The sequence below is a fragment of the Xiphophorus maculatus genome, chromosome 10 (assembly GCF_002775205.1).
Source record: "Xiphophorus maculatus strain JP 163 A chromosome 10, X_maculatus-5.0-male, whole genome shotgun sequence".
Classification (NCBI taxonomy): Eukaryota; Metazoa; Chordata; class Actinopteri; order Cyprinodontiformes; family Poeciliidae; genus Xiphophorus; species Xiphophorus maculatus.
Genome location: NC_036452.1, coordinates 24,977,281 through 24,993,171, shown reverse-complemented (window position 1 = coordinate 24,993,171; position 15,891 = coordinate 24,977,281). Strand labels below are relative to the sequence as shown.

Genomic DNA, 15,891 nt, shown 5'->3' with positions numbered 1-15,891 from the left:
GGGCGTGCCCCCTAGAGGGGGCGCGAAGCAGTATGGATGAATGAAAAGAAAAAACAAACTGTTACCCAAAAGTGTTTCACTGTAAAGATGGTTTGTAGTGTGTTTTGTTGCAACCTGAAGTGTGAAATAAACTTCAGTGGAGTTTGAAAACAAAATATGTGTATAGGTTTATGTCTGGTTGAACCATGTGTGTGCCCAGTTGATTTTTTTTTTCTTTTGGGGGGGGTCTTTGGGAACCACTGGTTTAAAACAATAGTGCTGTCATGTGGTTCATCATCTTCAGCAGTAGGCATAACATTTGAATAGTTTTTCAGGTTTAGGAAGTGCAATAGTTGACACCTGAGAAAAAAAGCCGTTAAAGGGAAGTCCTGCTCTGCCTCCAGAGTCCAAGTGATTTCATCATAAGTTAAATCCTTTCCATGGATCAAAGCGAAAAGGGAAGCGTTCAAAATATCAAATTTCTCTCTTTCTAAATAAAAATGACCATCCTGAAGTCAAACTAAAATCTCAAGTCCTCCAATTCAATATTCAAAATCAGTGTAAGTGAAATTGTTTTTTTCATGTCTGAATAGTTTTATCTCAGTGGTCCTCCCCTTCTCCTAGTGGCGCAGTTGTCTTCCTGTGGTACTTATTTTAGTGTTTCCGGGTCAGGCGGCGTCCAGGCTGTGTTGATGGTTGCACGCACGTGTTGTTTCTGCCTACATCTCTACCTTTGACCCAGACAGACGGAGTCAGTTCATCAGAACCAGCCAGGGAATATAGGACAAATCTCGGAGACTTCCTGCAGCCATGGGCCCGGTGAGAAGACCTGTTATAATTTGGAGAAGATGCTGGTTCCGGTGTTATGCCGAGAAACTCATGCCTGCCGAGAATTGCATGCCCTGTCGCGGGAGCGCGCATCGCTCTAAACTCTCGCATATTGATGAGAAAAGGGACTGAAATATGACCGAAGAGGAAACTTTTAAAGATATTCGTAACATTATCACGTTTCATAACCATGTAAGCCCTAAAACTGTGGGTTTTATTTCGCAGATTAATTGAAATAAATACGGTTTTTACACCTTTGAGACATATGAGTCGAACGTTTTTCAGTCAGTGTCTGATTAAAAATGTTCTACGCTAAATGGTTTGAAATGACCCAATTTTTCTTTTAACACCATAAAAGCTTAAATCATTACAAAACAGAGGCCCATTGTATAGTAGAACATTTTATATCATCCTTAACTGTCTAGTCTAATAATGTAGGGGGGATGCGTTTTAATTTCTGACCCTGCCAATATTTGCATCCCCTGTCTATTGTCCTGTTGATAAGAAACTTATAGCGGTAGCTCAGAGAAGAAGTGTCATTACCAAGAAAAGGTGAAATCTCTCAACTCATTATTTCTTCAAGTTAGCAGGGGGATGCATTTTTTGGCATAGCAAATTATTAGCTTGCCAATATATGCAGGCCTTATATATTTTCCCAAAATATTATTCTATTGATATGAAACTCATACCAGCAGTTAAGGGAACAAATGTGATTATGTAGAAAAAGTTATTTCACTCGTAATGGTTTGTTTCTTCAAGTTTGGAGGGGATGCATTTTTTGGCAAAGCAAATTATTAGCTTGCCGATATTTGCATGCCCTACCTATTTTCCTAAAATATTATTATATTGATGTGAAACTTATACCAGTAGCTCAGAGGATAAGTGTAATTATGTAGAAAAGGTTATTTCACTCTTAATTCTTTATTTCTTCAAGCTAGGAGGGGGATGCATTTTTTGGCAATATGGGTTTTGAGCCTGCCGATATATGCATGTTCTATCTATTTTCCCCAAATATCGTCCTTTTGGTTGAAACAGTACCAGTAGCTCAGAGAACAGGAATGATTATGTAGAAAAGTGAAATCCTTCCTAACTCAGTTTAGCTGAGTTAGCAGGGGATGCATGTTTTGGCACAGCAAATTATGAGCTGCCGATATTTGCATGTCCTGTTTTTCAGTTCAAAAGTGTCGTACAGATATGAAAGTCACTCTAGTAGAGTGGATATCTCAGAGGTTATGCGTCATTGTCTAGAACATTTCATATAACACATTACTATCCAAAATCTTCAAATTGCAGGACATGCATTTTCTGGCAAGGGACATTTGGAGGTTGCTGGTGACCTTCCTCACCTGCCAGTGGACTATTTGATCTTATGCATTCATTATTTCACAACACAGTAAGAAATATTCATTAAGAACCCACTTTACTCAAATCTAACTCTTAAGTAGTTCACATTTATCAATCTGTGTCAGTTGGGGGTTTCTTGACACAATGATGCTGTCCACTTATTGCTGTCTTACCCTTTGTTGTGACATAATGAATTCATAAGATCAAATAAAAACAGATGAAAAAATCGCTGGTTCTTTCATCTTCCTCTTAAAACTACCCCACAGATTCTCTGTGGTGCTCAGGTGAACCGCAGGTGCACCCTGGTCATTGAAGCAGCTTTTCTACCTTTGGCAATGTGGATCAGTACTGACTCCTGCAAGAAAAGGAAATCTGCATCTTCATAAAGGTCTTCAGCAGGAGAAAGCACAAAGTGCTCTAAAGTGTCCAGGTTGACAGCTGCAATGACTGCAAACTTCAGAAGACCCAGTAGACCAGAACCAGTAGATGACATGACGTCCGGAGTCCAGCAGAATTTAGCATGGGGGGCTTATTTTGGGGGGCAGGGTAAACAAACTTATACTTAATAAAGATATATAGACAAACCTTTATGTAACCTTTCAAATAAAATAACCATTTTTATTAATACAAAATAAATAATAAGGATGCAAACGGTGACATGTATAAAATGTTGAGTAATTATGCTCAAATTTGAATAAACATTAACTCATGTGTTGCAGAAAAAAAGTACAGTGCAGTAAAACTAGTCTTATAAGTACCCCATAGTTACTCAAGTAAATGTAACCAGTACTACCCACATTTGAACATCGATAACAAAATTCATTACCTAAGCTTGTTAACAAAACTTAAGGTAATGAATTGGCATAAGCTAGCTAACATTATCTCCATCCAACAGCATTACTCAACTCACTCAGTTAGTTTGGGTGGAAAAAAGTGTACAAAGGGTTTTGACTTTTGCTGGTTTGCTGCCATGATTTTAACACACACCTGCGCCAGCAACTCTGCACAGCAGCAGCAGGTCTCCGTTGCTGCTGTTCAGGTGTAAAACCAGCTTCAGCATCTTAGGACTCAAGTTGCTTTTAAAGGCGGCTCGGAAAGCAATGTAAGCAATGCATTGAACAATTGTAACGGCTGAAAAAAGTGTGCGGGACAACAGGCACAGACACGGGAAGTATCAAATACTGTATCAAATTGAGATATGAATAATAATATATATAATAATATATTGGTTACTCTGAAGTAAAAATAAAAAACAATTTCCAGTCCAGGGGGGACACAGCTGACTCTGTGACGGGCCATGCCCTCCCATGCTGCCGGGCCTGGTCCCACATGATATCAATTATCTACAAACCGGTAAAAAATAAACTTTCATGGTTTAAGCTGAATGCAAATATATTTTATTAGAGGCTTAAGCAAAATCCTTTAAATATAGTAAATATAACCAAGTTCTAACAAACTGCACATTCAGTAGCCAGGGTAGATTCATTAATTTTTGAGAAGTAAATACATTAGTTGTTTGTGTTAGAATGATCCAATAAACTGTAGATTGTGGAAAGGCTTACAGTAAACTGGTTAAACATTATTGGTAGCATGTCAGCTGAAATTGAAATGTTGTGTTCTATGAACCCCCTCGCCACAGCTCCGCTCAAAGAAGCGCCGGCCAACATTCCGTCGGCTGTTGAAGACTAGTGGTATGAAACTGGAGAACAAACTGAAGAGCCGCCAGCTGAAGCAGCAGAATGTGGCCAAGAAACAACGCAAGGAGCAGAAGAGGCTGCGGCAGGCCATGAAAGGCGCTGCGCTCCAGGTGCCCCGGCCACTAGAGACATACAGGAAGAGACCAGGTGAGACATGCTGAAGCATGCAGTATACACACACAGATGTCAGCAGTTGATGGGTCCATTAGTAAACTCATTCTGTTTGACAGATGAGGAGGATGAAGAGGAGGAGTTCCTGGAGAGCCTGCCCTCAGACATGATGGATGAAGAAGACTTAAAAGAAATGACTGCCATGGCCCGAAAAGCATCCTTCATAACCAGAGACCTGTCGTCCTGGTAACATGCGCGCTGTCATCATATGTCTTAGTGAACTGGCAGTAACTAAAGTGTGTCTATTTTCTCTCAGTGGGCCAGTGCATAGCAGCAAGACGAAGAACGCCGACGTGGTGCGCAGCTACGAGAAGATTCCAAGAAAGATGGCAAAGATGGAGGAGAAAGAGGTGATCCAACTGCTTCCAATCAAAGACAAAGACAGAGTGATTCCGAGGAGCATTGAAAGAGGTAACTTCCACGTTACTTACTATTTATTATTTACTACAACTTACTTTGATTGCTGCAGTCACCTGTGAAACTGTCTTGCTTTGTTTTTTTGTAAGCGGTTAAACAACATCAGGAGGAGGAGGAAGAGGAGCTTGCAGCGATACCTGAGCAGGAGGAAGACGGTAGGAAAGAAAGCCTGCTGGTCTGTCAAAACTCTCATCAGGTTTACACCGTGTTCCAAATTATTATGCAAGTGATATTTTCTCAGATTTTCTTAAATGGTCAATGCAAATGATGGTCAGTATAATTTTCAAGTCATGAACTATTACAGTATAAATCAAATTTTACTGAACAAAGCTCCCCATGAGAACAGTATTTTTTTCAAAAATAAAAAACTCAAAATGCCCTGTTCCAAATGATTATGCACAGCAGATTTTCTAAACATTTTATGGATTATAAAGAACTGCAAAACGGTCATTCTTTGAATGTGCAGCATTAAACGGTCACATGTACTAAAATCAAAAGCTATTTCAATCAAAAACATCTTAACAGACCAAGTTTCATGTTAACATAGGAGCCCTTTTTATATCACAGCACAATTATTGCATCCATTGAACTTGTGAGTTTGTGGAAAGTTTCTGCTAGAATTTCTTGGCAGGATGTCAGAATACCTTCCCAGAGCTGCTGTTTTGATATGAACTGCATCTCACACTCAGATCTTCTGCTTGAGGAAACTCCAAAGGTTCTCAATAGGGTTGAGGTCAGAGGAGGATGGTGACCACACATGAGTTTCTCCCCTTTTATGCCCATAGCAGTGGTATTCCTTGCAGCATGAAATGGTGCATTGTCATGCATGAAGATGATTTTGCTACGGAAGGTACGGCTCTTCTTTTTGAACCATAAAAGAAGGTGATCAATCAGAAAGTCCATATACTTTGCTGAGGTCATTTTCACACCTTCAGGGACTCTGAAGGGGTCAACCAGCTCTCTCTCTCCTCATGATTTCGGCCCAAACAATGACTCCACCACCTCCTTGCTGATGTCACAGCCGTGTTGGGATGTGGTGGCCATCCATCACCAATCCACTACTGCGTCCATCTGGACCATCCAGGGTTGCACAGCAGTCATCAGTGAACAAGTCTGTTTAAAAATGAATCTTCATGTACGGCTGGGTCCACTGAGACCGTTTCTGCTTGTGAGCTCTGGTTAGGGGTGGCCGAATAGTAGGTTCATGCACCACAAGCCTCTGGAGGATCCTCCACTTTGAGGTTCTAGAGGCATCAGCAGCTTCAAATAACTGTTTGCTGCTTTGTAAGGGCATTTTAACAGTTGCTCTCTTAATCCGATGAATTTGTCTAACAGAAACCTTCCTCATTCTGCCTTTATCTGTACAAACCATCTTTGTTCTGAATCAGCCACAAATCTCTTCACAGTACGATAACACTTCAGTTGTTAAATATCTAATGTTTTCATACCTTGTCATACGCCACTACACTATCTGATGATTTTCCAGCAGAGAGATCCTTTCTGTTTCCCATGTTGCTTGAAACCTGTGGACTGGTAATAATGTGGAACATCCTTGTTAAGTAGATTTCCTTTAATTGAGCTTACCAGACAAACTAATCAACTGAGCTCTCTGAAATTAATTATAGTGATTCAAAGAACCCTGACACACAATACCATCTATAAATTTAATAGCACAACAAAAAATGTAATCTTTATGACACTTAAATCCAATTTTCATAATAATTTGGAACACTGTGTATTATTTTGGACATGATGGTCTGTGTAATAACAACAATTGTCGTCAACGTCAACATTTTCATAAGTTTTCTCAAAATTAATTTGGAGTAAAAAAGAAGTTATTGTCTACTGGAAAGATTAAGGGATGGACCAGAGCTCCACGTGGAGCTGCAGACCAACTGGTTTGACATAAGTTTGATGTGCCTGTCATACCGTCTCCTGTGCAGATGAAGCGCCACCGAGCCACATGGAGCTGACACCAGAGGAAAGAGAACAATTTAGAATTCAGACATTAAACATAAAGAAACAGCGCATCGCCAGCATGGCTTCAGCCATCATCTCAGATCCATTAAACAATGTAAGTGGAGCAGCTGGTCGAATTTCATCATGATGAAGGTAGGATGTCAAATTATTTTTGATTTTCATGAAAGCAAAAAGTTAATATAAGGAGAGGGAGAATAATTAATTGATGGAACATTATCTCAGCCAATCTCCTCCTCCAGGAAGGAACCACAGCCAAACAGAATGAAACACCAGGTCTAGCTTCTATGGAGAGAGACATTACTAAGGAAACAAAAAGTTACCATTTGAAATTACCTCAAATGATGCAAATTAGAGAGGAGTAGAAGAAAAAAGTGAGGAGAAAGTGGTCAGTATGTCCTCCAGTAGCTGTAGTATAATTACAGAAATAACTTGGGATAGGGTGACCAGACGTCCTCTTTTTCCCGGACATGTCCTACTTTTCAGACCTAAAAAGATGTCCGGGGGGGGAATTTAAAAATCATCCGGGATTGAGTCAACTGCCTCAAAACACATTGTCCGGGTTTTCCCAAAGTAAAATATGGTGACCCTAACTCGGGATAACCTAAGCCAGTCTATCTATAAGCTTGATCAAAAAGCAGTTTTAAGCCTTGTCTTAAAAGTAGACAGAGTGTCCCTGTCATTTTAAAATCTAAGCTTCAATATGTTCAAAAAACAAACTAAATTAAAGCAGCAAGCAGCGTTGGAGGCCGCCGGCCTCGTGGCAATCGCGGTTGTTCCAGCAACGCCACGCTCGCGCGCAGTTCCCGCAGCCGTCCACCAGGCGACACACACCGACGTCTTACGCAGCGCTCTCTGACGACGCACAAGCGCAGTCGAACTGAATTGCAAATTCAAGCTATTGGGCTTTTTACTAACAAAGGTCAATCCTAGCAAGCCCCAGTAAGTCCTGGACCATTTGTGGTGCGAGAGCAACCCCTAGTGGACAGAAAAGAACTCCAGGACTACTTGTATGATCAGAGAAAACCAAGTTATAGCGACTGGAACAACCGTTCCACGCCCACAACATCCACTGAAAACTCTTGGCAATTTAAAGCTAGTGAGACCAACTTGTTATCTGTCATCTGACACAAGATCATGATCTTGTGAAGAGAGCCAGAGATGGAGCTTTCCAAGTAAAAAAAGTCACTTCCTGTTCTGAGGGGATGGGGGGGCTTAGATGACGTCAGACTATGACAACATAGGGATTCAACCAGGATCACTCATGCCAAGTTTGGTGCCAATTGACTTTCTAATGTGAAAGTTATAGTGTTTCGTTTGTTTTGGCGAGTACGCCAAGTTCACCTCTCTGGCACGTTATTTTTTTTATTTTTTGCCATTTTAGCAAAAATAGTAAAAGATTATTAAGGCACCTAAAAAGGCATACTTTATTAGCGTAAAGTATACACTGAGATGTAATTTTAAATATGCTGAAATTTCAGTAAACAAAAAGGTTTGTTTACTTTTAAAGTAAGTATATGTTGGTGCAATTATATTTAAGTGTGTTTAAAGTTGTCAAAATTGGTACAAGCATGCTTTTAGTATACTTCCTATATATTTATAGGTAGTAATACTTAGTATACTTAAAATGTACTTATACAAATGTATGTTTGAAATATACTAAATTATATATTTTTTCACCAAGGTAGAGATAAAATTACTCCCTGACATTCAGGGGAACTTAACCTTGGAACAGATTCTTTAAATGTTTTAAAAGCATCGTCTGATAAAGATCTTCTATAATGAAGGCTTCTCTCAGGTTTGGATTAAAATAAACTCAAATAAACTGAGAGATTTATGGGGAAGTACCATTATTTCTTCACACTCAATGCCGTATGTCAGTCAGCTCAAGGCCTAGAGCTTGACCATAAGAGTGGGTAGGACAGTGAATTCTTTGAGTGAAGCCAGTTGAGTCTAGGATAACATTTAGGCTGTCAACCTCAGTGTCAATTAGTGGTATCATTAATTAGACTGTACCAATTCTAATTATATCAATTCTGATATATCAATTTTGACATATCAGCGATATATCAAAATTGTTATCATGACAAATTTTTCACAATAATTGATAATCGACATGAAACACGCCCTCCATTTGTGTTGGTGGTACTTTCTGCAGATGAAGCGTGTGAAGGAGCTGCGGGGGATGATGATGGAGGCTGACCCCAGTGTGGCGGTCTCAGTGAGGAAAATGGTGATGGTTTCTCTCATGGAGGTCTTCAAAGACATCGCCCCCACCTACAGAATACGACCCCTGACCTCTGCAGAGAAGAACACCAAGGTCACCAGGGCTCAATCTGTGTGTTTAGTGTTTGGAGCAGGTTCTAACAGCTGCTGTATTTCTGTTGTCCTGCAGGTGAAGAAAGAGACTCAGCAGCTTAGAGAGTTTGAGGAAAGTCTTGTCAGTCAGTACAAGTTCTATCTGGAGGACTTGGAACAGACCATTAAAGGTACATCATTTCAACACACACACACGCCCACACACACACACACACACACACACACACACACACACACACACACTTCTCACCGTCTGTCTTCATCCCCAGACTGGAAGCAGAAGAAGAGGAAACGTAGTCAGGTAGTGAGCTTCCAGTCATACCGCGGCCTGGCTGAGGTCTCAGTACGCTGCCTGTGTGAGCTGCTGCTCTCTATGCCACACTTCAACTTCCACAACAACATCATTGTCGTCCTGGTTCCTCTTATGAATGACCCCCTGAAGAAGGTTAGACATTTTGGAGATGTGCTGCTGAGGCAGATCTCCTTTGGGTAGATCAGCTCCAGCTGAGCATCTCGTATGTCTTTTGATGTAGGTCAGATCAGACAAGTCAGCAGATAATGAGTTCATGGATTCATCCTTGTTGCAGGTGTCAGACATGTGCTGTGATGCGTTCAGGAAGCTCTTTCAGGAGGACAGAGTGGGCGGGGCATCACTGGCCACAGTGCGGGTCATCTCTGGCCTCACCAAAAGCCTCAACTACAATGTCAGACCTGAGGTATCAAATAAGATGTTCCTTAACCTCGTTAGAACTTTATACGTTTATTAACGTAGGTTATACGCCTAGGACTTTTTGCACTTCTTGACACCTTCTTTCACCTTGCTTCTTCTCCTGCTTATCAACAGATGCTTCGAACTCTGCTGAGTCTGAGAATCAAGGAGGTGGAGATGAAGAAGGACCTGGAGGCCACGGCACCAAAGGCCAAGTTTATGACAAACAAAGAGAAGAAGAAAAACTTGTCCAGGATGCAGAGGAAGGTAAACAGAATATTCAGCTGGAGTTCAAGTAGAGCTAGAAAGATTGTTTTTATTATTTTGTTTTAGTTTTATGCAAACAAAGACTGACAAAGTCTGACAAACAGATCCCATGAGTTCCATGTTTGTGACAAAGCTGCTTCCCCTCACAAAGCTCTCTCCCATCACAAGTGTATCAGTCTTTCAGATCTGTGGGAAATTCAACCATAACAAATGTGCTTGGACTGTTCTGCAGTTTAAATCAGAATCAAACAGGAAAATAAAACGTTCCTTTGGTTCTCCCTGACTGTTTTTATAGATCCACTGAGAGAGAAAAGGAATATAAGTAAATGTATAATAATAATGTATAATGTATAAGCTCATTAGTTTTATATCACTGAATTCATATTGGGCCAGTAAGAAAGAAAAACAAGTGTGTGTGTGTGTGTGCATTTATTTGTAATACCTTGTGGGGACCATTTTCCTGACACATACAGTGAGTTATGGGGACCCTTCTCCTTGTGGGGACACGCTGTGTTAGGGGTTTAGGACCAATTTAGGACCAAGGTGTGAATTGAGTTTAGGTCAGGGTTGGGTATGTAATGGTTAGGGTTAGGATAAGGGTAAGGTATAGGCTGTAGAAATGAATGGAAGTCACTGGAAAGTCCCCACAAAGATAGCCATGCAAACATGTGTGTGTGTGTGTGTGTCACACAGTGGAAGAAAGCAGAAGAGAAGCTGGAAAAGGAGCTTCTAGAGGCTGAAGCTTCAGAAAGCAAAGAGAAGAAGACCAAACTGGTAAGATTTGATTCAGATATTAAAATGAGAGGACAGAGTACAGAAAGAAGCTAACATCCTCATCTCCCTCTTCTTCATCTGCAGCACACAGAGACTCTGAACATCATCTTCCTCATCTACTTCAGGATTCTGAAGAAAGCTCAGCGATCAGTTCTCCTCCCTGCTGTCCTGGAAGGACTGGCTAAGTAAGACACACTCTGGATGACAACAATGTTACAGGACCTTTGTAGTAATGACCATGATGCCACTTCCCTCCAGTTTTGCTCACCTGATCAACCTGGAGTTCTTTGATGACCTGCTGAACGTGCTGCAGAACCTCATCCAATCAGGAGTAAGTATGCCACCCCTAAACAATAGTTTGCATCTCAATATTTTAATTGATACCATTGATCTGTGCAGAATCTGACCAATCGGGAGAGTCTCCACTGCATCCAGACAGTCTTCACCATCCTGTCTGGACAAGGTAGGATTGTTCTTCTGAGTCTTTGATGACCACCGAAGGTTTCAAACGTTGTAATACCAGTCCACAGCGTTCTACAAGGCCTGTCTGCATTCAGTAGAAGAAAGAAATGTTCTAGTTTAATGACTGCTTTGTGGTTTACAAGAACAGCCTCTTGGTTATGTAGTCTAAGCAGGAGAGTTGGTGACTCAACATGGACAGTTTGTCTCATTTAATCAGAATCACTTTGCCTCTTTTAATCAGAATCAGAATGCTTTATTGTTATTATACAGAACATAATTTCATTCCAGTACAGCCGATCCAATAAACAAACAAAACAAGGAAGACAGGTAACTGGGGCTGCAGCCCTTTGCATTGGATCAGAAAATGAAAACATGAGGTGAATACAAAAAATCATAACTCACACTGTCTCCACAGTAAGGGCAGAAAAACAGTAGGGTGCAAAAAAAGTCTGCATAAAAAAACAACATGTAGACAGGAGTGAAGGTGGTAAGTTTGAGGGGTGTGTGTTTCTAATCATGAAGAATGAAAGTCAGTGTGAGAGAGCAGGAAGCGTTAGGAAGAGAAAAATTTGTAACTTCTTTTTTGTTTAAATCAGTTCTAAACTTAAATTCAGATTGGTGTGGAGGTAAATGTGTCTGATTTTGTGGACCAGGTGACGCCCTGAACATCGATCCTCTGAACTTCTACTCTCAGCTTTACAAAATTCTGCTGCGGCTTCATGCGGGTGTGTTCACGACTTTCTAAACTTTTCTAAACTATCAATCACACAGACCTCACAAGTCAAAAGGTTTGAGTTTCACACTTTGGCTATCTCAGGGGCACCCAATGATGACATCATCATTGTGTTGCGCTGTCTGGACGCCATGCTGACTCGTCGCAGGAAGCAGGTAACCCTGCAGAGAGCCATGGCCTTCTTCAAACGACTGAGCGTGCTCAGTCTACACGTCCTGCCCAATGCCAGCATTGGAATTCTTGCAGCAAACCGAGCTACCATGCATGTGAGTCTTTCAAGCCTTCTAAATGAACCTGTTTCTTTTTAGTTAATGGAAAAGATTGCCAAACTTCCACCTGTTTGTCAAAACTCATTTTGTTCTGTTTCATTTGACAGTCATTCCCCAAATGCGACTTCCTCTTGGATAACGAAATTCAGGGCAGTGGCTTCTACCTGATGGAACTGGATGAACCTGAACATTGCAATGCTCAGAACACTGCACTTTGGGAGCTTCACACACTGCAGGTATACACACACATCAGGCTCAGAAAAAGGCTATTAACCAGTTTGGCTGTTAGCGAATTGACTTGCAAAGAAACTTTCATAGTTTAAACTAAACTCAAATGTGATTTATCAAAAGTCTAGGTAAAGAACAATACAGAATTCTCTAGACCAGGGGTCTCAAACTCCAGTCCTCAAGGGCCGCAGTCCTGCAACTTTTAGATGTGCCTCTGCTGCACCACACCTGAAAAGAATAATTAGGTCATTAGCAAGGCTGGGAGAACTGATCTACACAAGGAGGAGGTAATTAAGCCATTTCATTCCAGTGTTTTGTACCTGTGGCACATCTAAAAACTGCAGGACAGCGGCCTTCGAGGATTGGAGTTTGAGACCCTTGCTCTAGACCAGTTCTCCATTAAGCACTGAAAAGATCCCTAAAAATATTGTCAAAATACTCACTTGTCTAATGGTGAGTGTAGGGGCGTGTTTATGTGTACCACATACATTTCACCAACGTCCCAGGTTGAGAGCCAGCCTGGGAGTCATAGTTCTCCTCTTGCGTGCTCACGCTCTCGCCTCACACATAGATCGCCACACACACCTGACTTCAACATGTTTGTGTTGCTGTATTTTCAGAGACATTTCCACCCTGTTGTACGGCGGTTTGCGGGTCATTTGAGTCATGGAGCTCCGAGTGATGGCTCGGCAGCACTCAGTATGGAGTTCAGCCGCAGGTGAAACACTTTCAGTTACAAGCAGAGCTGGAAGTCATGTAAAATTACATTCAGCAACAGCATGGCCTGGTCAGCTGCGTTAAAAGATGCCTTCACCTTTTCAGGTCTCCACTGGCTCTGTTTGAAGACTACAGTGTCAAAGATATGACCTTTAACCCACCTGTAGCTTTGCCCACGTCCAAGAAGAAGGTGAGAAAGTCCTGGTCACCTGCATCCATGTTTTTATTCTGAGTCTCATTTCTTCATGTTGTGTGTGTTTGTGTTTACCTGCATGCTGGGCTCAATTTCTTACTATTCAGGATCAGTTTGTGGTCGGAATGGCGCTGCTGGACGACAGGCTGCAGAAACAAGCGGATAGCATCCTGAGTGATACACACATGGACTTCACTGCAACACGCCATTGAGAATCTCACACACTCACATCGAGGACCTGCTTGGAGGATAAACAGATTCCTTTTTATTCAAAACAGGTTGAGGTGGTGTAGAACAGGACACATGACCTGGAGTTGCTTTATGATTGAGACTGTTGAGACCTACAGCACATAACAGTGGTGAAGTAAAATATTCCCAGCACATCTCTTTTATCAAAAGGAAACAGAAGTTTTTAAAGTTGGTCAGTTCCAAATTAAGCCAAAATATCTGATTGTGGACCATTTAAGCAGCAGTTCTGCATGAGACCTGATGAGTCCTTTCTTTTGTTTTAAAGTCTTACAAGATCATTTTGATGTTTCAAACTGGACTAATCAAGTACCACATCAATCAGTTGCTTTGTGTTTCCTGAAGAAAAGACACTGCTCAGAGGAGAGACACTTTATGGTACTGAAAATATACAGTTTTAGTTGTAGAGTTCCTTCCAGCTTACTTGTTGTTACTTTACCTGGTCAGTGCCTCCACATTATTTCTGACTTTAAAAATTTCTCCTTCTCTTCAAACACTCACTTTTAACTTTACTGGGATGGAAAGTTGCAGCATCATTTTCAGAATTTATCCCTGAATCACTGTTCTATCCAACCATAGAACCTGTTTAGATTATGATAATCTACCAGTCTGACTTCCACTCCTTAAGCTGGTTTCTTACTGCTTGTTCAGACACTGACTCCTGTTTGTCTTTCATTTTTGTTGATAAGTTTTTTTATATCTAGCAAACTGTTCTGCATTTTCTGTTCTTTCACAGCTACACTGTGTTTGTTTGCCATCATATGTTCCAGCTGGCAGTTCTTCTTGGGGTTATGTTTTATTTCTTTTAACATCTCAGTTTAATGTCTCACAGCTCAGTGTTACATCAAGAATTTAATTCTCTTATAGTGATTCTGCTTTTGTTTTTCAGCTAATTACAATACTTATTCACAATTTTGTGTGTTGAGTCTTTTATAGTCAATGTTTTCTGATAGATTATTTCTATCTACAGTTGAAACCAGAAATGTATATAAACCTTATAAAGACGCATGCATTTTTTTCACACTGACATAAAATCAGAACAAGCATTTCCTGTCTTAGGTCAATTAGGATTACCACTTTTCTATTTGCTATATGGCAGAATGAGATTTTTTTTTTTCTCTCCCCTCCAGGGGGTCTTTGTGTGGGCTCTTGTGTCCCTTATATGACAGTAGGCTGACAGGAAACGGGGAAGGAGAGGGGGGAAGACATGCGGCAAATATCGTCGGGTCCGGGAGTCGAACCCGCGACGCCCGCGTCGAGGACTCAAGGCCTCCAAATATGGGTCGCACTAACCACTATGCCACCACAGCATGCCCAGAATGAGATGCATTTTAAGGCAATGTTTACTTTCTTCAAAGTCAAATGTTTGAATAACCTTCAGTTAAATTGTATGACTTGGATCAAACGTTTTAGACATTCTTCCACAAGCGTGGCAGGAATTTTGGCCCATTCCTGCTGACTGAACTGGTGAAACTGTTGAGTCAAGTTTGGAGGCCACCTTGCACCTTGGTACACAAGTACTTTATTGCCAGAAGTATTTGCTCACCCATCCAAATGATCAGTCAGGTGTTCCAATCACTTCCATGGCCACAGGTGTATAAACTGAAGCACCTCGGCATGCAGACTGTTTTTACAAACATTTGTGAAAGAATAGCTCGCTCTCAGGAGCTCAGTGAATTCCAGTGTGGAACTGACCTGTGCAACAAATCCAGTGGTGAAATTTCCTTGCTCCTAAATGTTCCACAGTCAACTGAGACTCGTATAGACTCAAGGTCTGAAGACCTTTTTTAAGAAAATGTCTGGGTATGATATGACAGCAGGAAGAGTAGTTTAGTTAATTTATATTTAATTCTCATCTTTTTTAGGTGAAATTGAGTCATTTTTCTGCATTTTTTTATATTCAGGCATAGCATTGATATTACAGTTAACAGGAAGTGATGGAATCAATAAAAAAACAAATTAAGATAAAGTTGGAAAAGTATTGTCTATTTGGCTACTGTGGCTCTAACATTAACACTCTGCCTCCTTTAGCGGAAGCAAATTGCATCCCGCATAAAATCAGCCCACAGGTATGTTAGGGCACTTTGACCCAGCTCCCTGCATCATAAATGTTTTCATTTTTTGCAAAAATGACTTGCTGACCTAATTGCATGACCCATTGAGCAATCATAGCAATAATAATGGTATGTAAGCCAGATTGAAATGAGGAATTATCACTGAACTCAGTACTAAATATGTTGCTTTGGGAGTAATTTAAATAAAACTAAAACTATACTTACTGGTCTTTTACTTCCTTTGTCAGTTGTCTGATTCAACAGTGGACATTTGCATTGTGTGATTTGAATCTGATTGATCAAACTGAAGTAGCAGTCAGTGGAAAGCCCTCGAGATCATATATGTGTGAACATTTCATGTTAATTTAATGCTCAAAGTATATGATTACAAGTTCAACAGGCTCAAAATGTCATGCGTTAACACATACTTTACACATTTTTTACTCTTTAACAGTATGCCAACGTGTGTGTTGTTTGTGCCTTCTGTTAAAGGGGCAGTACTATGTT

At 40.8% G+C, this 15,891-nt stretch overlaps 1 protein-coding gene across 1 annotated transcript; it reads left to right on the top strand.

The window, feature by feature from the left end:
• The first annotated feature begins 651 nt into the window (after positions 1-651).
• On the top strand, positions 652-14,242 carry noc3l (NOC3 like DNA replication regulator). The gene is made up of 21 exons (XM_023340978.1): positions 652-798; positions 3,791-3,995; positions 4,079-4,205; positions 4,276-4,430; positions 4,526-4,591; positions 6,380-6,510; positions 8,572-8,733; positions 8,809-8,902; positions 9,002-9,177; positions 9,320-9,448; positions 9,577-9,708; positions 10,402-10,482; positions 10,567-10,667; positions 10,741-10,813; positions 10,882-10,945; positions 11,598-11,669; positions 11,762-11,943; positions 12,054-12,182; positions 12,795-12,892; positions 12,997-13,081; positions 13,192-14,242. Exons 1-21 carry the CDS (start codon positions 790-792, stop codon positions 13,294-13,296), a joined length of 2,376 nt encoding a protein of 791 aa, XP_023196746.1. The 5' UTR covers positions 652-789; the 3' UTR covers positions 13,297-14,242.
• The last annotated feature ends 1,649 nt before the right edge of the window (positions 14,243-15,891 follow it).

Excerpts from the sequence above, each read along its gene's own strand:
- noc3l (XM_023340978.1), top strand. Across the intron at positions 4,431-4,525 it reads TCCGAGGAGCATTGAAAGAG|CGGTTAAACAACATCAGGAG; the intron begins GTAACTTCCACG and ends TTTTTTTGTAAG. Across the intron at positions 9,449-9,576 it reads ACTACAATGTCAGACCTGAG|ATGCTTCGAACTCTGCTGAG; the intron begins GTATCAAATAAG and ends GCTTATCAACAG.